Source organism: Rosa rugosa, chromosome 6 (assembly GCF_958449725.1).
Source record: "Rosa rugosa chromosome 6, drRosRugo1.1, whole genome shotgun sequence".
NCBI classification, from domain to species: Eukaryota; Viridiplantae; Streptophyta; class Magnoliopsida; order Rosales; family Rosaceae; genus Rosa; species Rosa rugosa.
The window spans coordinates 33,887,899-33,892,802 of record NC_084825.1 but is presented as its reverse complement, the minus strand read 5'-3'; the positions used below and the strand labels follow the sequence as shown (position 1 = coordinate 33,892,802).

Here is a 4,904-nt window from a genome sequence, read left to right as displayed (position 1 = left end):
TGGAGACTCTGAGGACTGTCAAAATGATACCTGGACTTCTAATTTGTTGTCAACGTAGTACCTACGGGGACTTTTCGTTACGGATCCGTCAGTTCGAGTCACGTGTGACGCTCGTGACCCCCAAAAAGAGGGCTAAATGACTTATGTGCCCTCCAATTGCTTTATAAGACCACATGTTTTTTCCCGCGAAAACACACTTTCTTGACCATTTTCCCCTTGATTTATTCCCTCCAGTTTTAACTAATCTACATTGCTTCCCTCCAAAATATGTTGACCTAGTTGACCATCACATGTTTCACATATGGTCAACCAACCAAAACAGTACCATATGAAGTCCTGCAAATCTGGGTTTATAACTCCATCCAATTAAAAAAGAAAATTAAAACAAGAAGGGCCAATAACCATAATAGACATTGCTCCATAAACCAACATACTTTGTTCAACAAACAATCCAAAATTTTCATAAAAGAGAGCAATTTAACAACCCTTTCTCATAAGGCCTACAATCATTCCAAAACAATGTCAATGTTCAATACATCATAGGCCTACAAACATGTAACAAAAACTTGGGGGCATCTTCACAACTTGCCTCAAAATGCTGCATATTCCGATTCAGGTTGGCTTTTCTGCTGTGCCTTTCTTGCTGCAGGGTTTTGGCTGGTTTGAGTTGGAGGTTCATGGATGGTTTGTGAACTAGAAGCCCTTGTATTGGCAGCTTGGTTTCCCTCCATGGTCTTCATCTTCTTCCAAGCCTTCCTAGACTTGATGATTTGTTCCTTCAAGGTGCCATTGCCATTTGAACCTTGAACTTTTGGTGCCTACATATCCAACAATACATAACCATAACCATAACCAATTAAGACACTTATTCAACCATAAACAACATAACTAGAACAAGCCACCTAACAAACCAACTCATACATATCAGAAACTCAAAGCATTAACCATCCCTTAACTTTTACTAAAAACCAAAAATGCACAGATCAGATCAAATCAAAAATAAATATCATGTAACAAACATAGGCTTGCATATTACAATGGAAAAATCAACCAACCTGCTGCCTTTGTCTCTTCTTAGTTTGCTGGGGTGCAATGGAACTCCCTTCCCCCTGAAATGAAAAAAAATAAGTTAATGTTAACTTTCTGAAACACTCTTTGCACACTTAAGACCAAAAACAAACCAAATTCTGTAGTGACTTACTCCTTGTTGTGCAGCTGCTGCTTTTTTGGCCTTTGTGATTGGGCAACCCAACCTGTTATGGCCTTTTTTGAAGCAGACTTGGCATGTCATCTTTGTGTAGGTTCTTGTCATCTTTGATTTATCAATTGGGGCTGGTAGAAGCTGTTTCTTCTCATCGGGCTCCTTGGTTCTCTTCATTTTTGGTCTGCCGGCTTGCTTCTTATATGGGGGAGGTGCTATAAGGTAGTCCACTTGGTCCCAATCATCCTCACCAACAATATGATGAATAATGGGATTATAGGATTCCATATAAGTACTTGGCATCAAGTAATCATCACAAAAAAGAGCAGGGTCTGCCTTTTTGCTTCTGATGGCACAAATGGCATGGACACATGGTATTCCACTTATCTGCCACCTCCTACATGTGCAACTGTGAAGCCTTAGGTCCACTGTATGCTTGCTGCCATTATCTCCCCCTCCAGTTATTTGGAACTCAAATTCACCAGAGTGATAAGCTCTATAACAGCTGCTCCTTTCTGCCACCTTCTCTAATATCTTCCTAATCCTTGGACCAACCATATCAGTCCATCTTTGATCTGCCACTCTTCTGTTTGCCATCCTTACCATCATATCCATCCTTATCTTCTCCAACATTGTTATAATAGGCTTGTCCCTAGCTGGGAGGATTGCTGTATTGAATGACTCACAAAGATTGTGCAACAAAAGGTCACACCTTGAATCATCCCTAAAATAAGCCATACTCCATTGTTCTGGAGACTTGTCCTGAAACCAAGTCCATGCCTCATCATGCAACCCTTTCATCTCATCCATGTGTTTATTGAACCAAACCCTGGTGCTTGATCTAGCTGCATCCCACACTAGTTTCTTCAGCCCTTCACCCGGATGCTTGGCCTTAAAGTTGTTGTATAGGTGTCGGACACAGTGTCTATGTTCTGCCCCAGGAAATAATTCAGTTATGGCCATCCCCAAACCTTTTTGCTTGTCTGTGATAAATGTGTAAGATGAAGGCCTTTCCATCTTCAGATCCCAAGCCAAGTACTAAAAAAACCATCTCCAAGTGTCTCTGTTTTCAACTTCAGTAATTGCCCAAGCAATGGGGAACATACCATTATTCCCATCAACACCAACAACACTAAGTAGTTGACCAGAGTGTTGACCTTTAATATGGCAGCCATCTAATCCAATCAAAGGTCTACAACCCTCAATCCACCCTTTCTTGCAAGCTGCCAGGCAGATATAGAGCCTATGAAACCTCCTCACCTCACCTACCATCTCTGTCTTGATCTGAACTGTAGACCCTGGGTTGCTCCTCAGCAACTCCTTCTTGTAACTTGCCAACATATTGTACTGCTGTATGTAATGCTCATCATTCATCCTTTTGGCCTTTGCTCTCCCTCTTGCAATTTTTTGAATGCTTACATCAAGATTGAATTTCTTTTGGATATGGTTCTGCATCCCCTTCCTGGACCACTCCTCATCCACCAACAAGTCTTCTTGTACTTCCTTCGCTATTCTGTGGTATGTTAGATGATGACTCTCTGTAAGATGAGCACATGATTACACGCATTTCTATGCATGTAATTGTATCTAAAACACTAAAAATATGCTTATCTCCAAACTAATTATTATGTAATTAATCCATTTTTATTTATTTTTTAGAAAATAAGCGGAGTTGCAGAAATGAGAGAAAATTGGATGAAATTAGAGCAATTCATCAATTTCAAGAAAAGAACAAAATTGTGGATGGCTTAATTAAGTAATTAAGCTTAATTGCTTAATTAACAAACACACAATGCATGCAGCACGTTGGGAATTATGGTTTATGTTCAGGCCATTAGTCTTTTGACACGTGGCATTCATCTCCCTTTCTTACCAAAGCCATCAGCACACGTGGTCTTCATCTAATTAACCACCAACTTTGATCTTTTCTGGCTCTCACAAATGGACGGAGACTACCCATATATAGATTCACTTGGAGAGAGAGGAAGAACCCTAGAGACAGAGCGCCGCACCAAAGTCCAAAACAGAGGCAGTCCTTTGGGCCGCTCTCTTTCCTCTTCCTCCATTTTTCATTTTGTTTTAGTTTTAGTTTTAGTTTAGGGAATTGATGAATTACTCACCCAAAACTTCAAGGATTCATCAAAGGCATCTACCTCTACAAGATTCAAGACTTGGGTAATTGTGGGAGTTGTAATTCAAGACTAGTCATGCTAGCTTTTTAGCTATTTGTGATTAATCTTGTTTTCTCCTACACTTCTATACTCTTTTCCCTTTGAATTTTGTATATTTGATGTTCATAATTATGGGTTGTGAGTAATTTTCTTGTTGGGGGTTAGGGTTGTGTCTCTAACCCAAATTTTGTGTAAAAGATGTTTAATTTAATGTAATGATGCAATTTTCATATGATGGATGCTTATATCTATTTTTGCTGGGTTAAAATGCATGTCTAGGAGCCTAGTCAACTCTAGGGTGTGTATTTTGAGCATGTCTAGGACGGAGTTAGACCCCCTCTAATTTCTAAGCTAGAAACCTTCAATTTCGTATTTGAGGGGTTATAAGCATGGTGATTTACACCCATTGCGTGGGCGGGTCGCTTAGTAGTCTAATTCCTCGATCTCTACGCCTCTTGATGTGAATTAGGGACCCTTGAACCGGCTCTAATTTATGTCAAGTGAGTTCTTACGACCCTTGAACCGGAGTAGGAATACCATGAAAGAGAATTTTGGTCCTTCAGCCTTGAACCGCCTTGGATACGACTACCGCCAAAGTAGGAGATTTGCATCTACATTATATTAGCTTCCGACACATAGAATTTGGGTGAAGGAACCTCCCTAACACCCGACATTCCCATTTATTTGGTTTACACTTTTATTAATTTCTTTGCATTTTTATTAATTGCTTTACATTTCATTACTTTTTGTTAACCTAAAATCAACTCTCAAAATATTGAATTTCTACCTCATTGTAAATAGTCATCACTAGGCTCTTAGTTTTGATTAGGCTTGGGTGAAAACCAAAGCCGAGCATTGCTAAGGCTTGGTGCCTTAGATTAACATTTTTATTTATTTTCTTTTTCTTTTCTTTGTTTGCTAAGTGTCTTTATTTCCGATTACCCAAGGATTGTGGGTTAGTCACTAATCCCCGTGGTAAGATAAACTTTGGGCATAATATTTCCCTATCTTGACAATAATACGTACGCTTGCGTAAATGTATATCCAAGTCATCAAACTTCTGCTCAGGTTTCAATGTCTTGATGACAAGAGTGCTTGGACCAAGTTCTGCAATGTTGCTAGCATACAACCAAAATGGGCAGCCCAACTGACATTTAACCTCAATCTTGTTTCTGCTATTCTTTTGAAACCACAATCCTCTTCTGGTCACCAACCCACACTCTCTAACTGCTTCCTTAAGTACCTCAGAGTTTGCAAAAACATGGCCAACCACAAACTTTGGGTTCTTCAAATCTACCCTTCTTTTCCAAGACTTCAACTTAATTCCTCTCCAAGTGGGGAAGGGAAGTGGATTACCTTCTTCATCTTCTTCACTTCCAGAACCATTCAAACTCTCAAGCTCATCTGTCCCACCACCATCATCACTGCATTCCCCTCCGAAGCCCATTTCTTCAAACTCTTCCACAACTCTCGGATTGGACACATTTTCTTCAAACTGGACATCATCTTCAGAATCAACAGGATCGTAGTCT

At 39.8% G+C, this 4,904-nt stretch overlaps 1 protein-coding gene across 1 annotated transcript; it reads right to left on the bottom strand.

Annotated features, from left to right (window-relative positions):
* Positions 1–425: 425 nt before the first annotated feature.
* LOC133713645 (uncharacterized) lies at positions 426–2,663 on the bottom strand. The gene is made up of 3 exons (XM_062139680.1): positions 1,202–2,663; positions 1,056–1,109; positions 426–818 (listed from the first exon to the last, which is right to left on the bottom strand). Exons 1-3 carry the CDS (start codon positions 2,216–2,218, stop codon positions 591–593), a joined length of 1,299 nt encoding a protein of 432 aa, XP_061995664.1. The 5' UTR covers positions 2,219–2,663; the 3' UTR covers positions 426–590.
* Between the last annotated feature and the right edge of the window lie 2,241 nt (positions 2,664–4,904).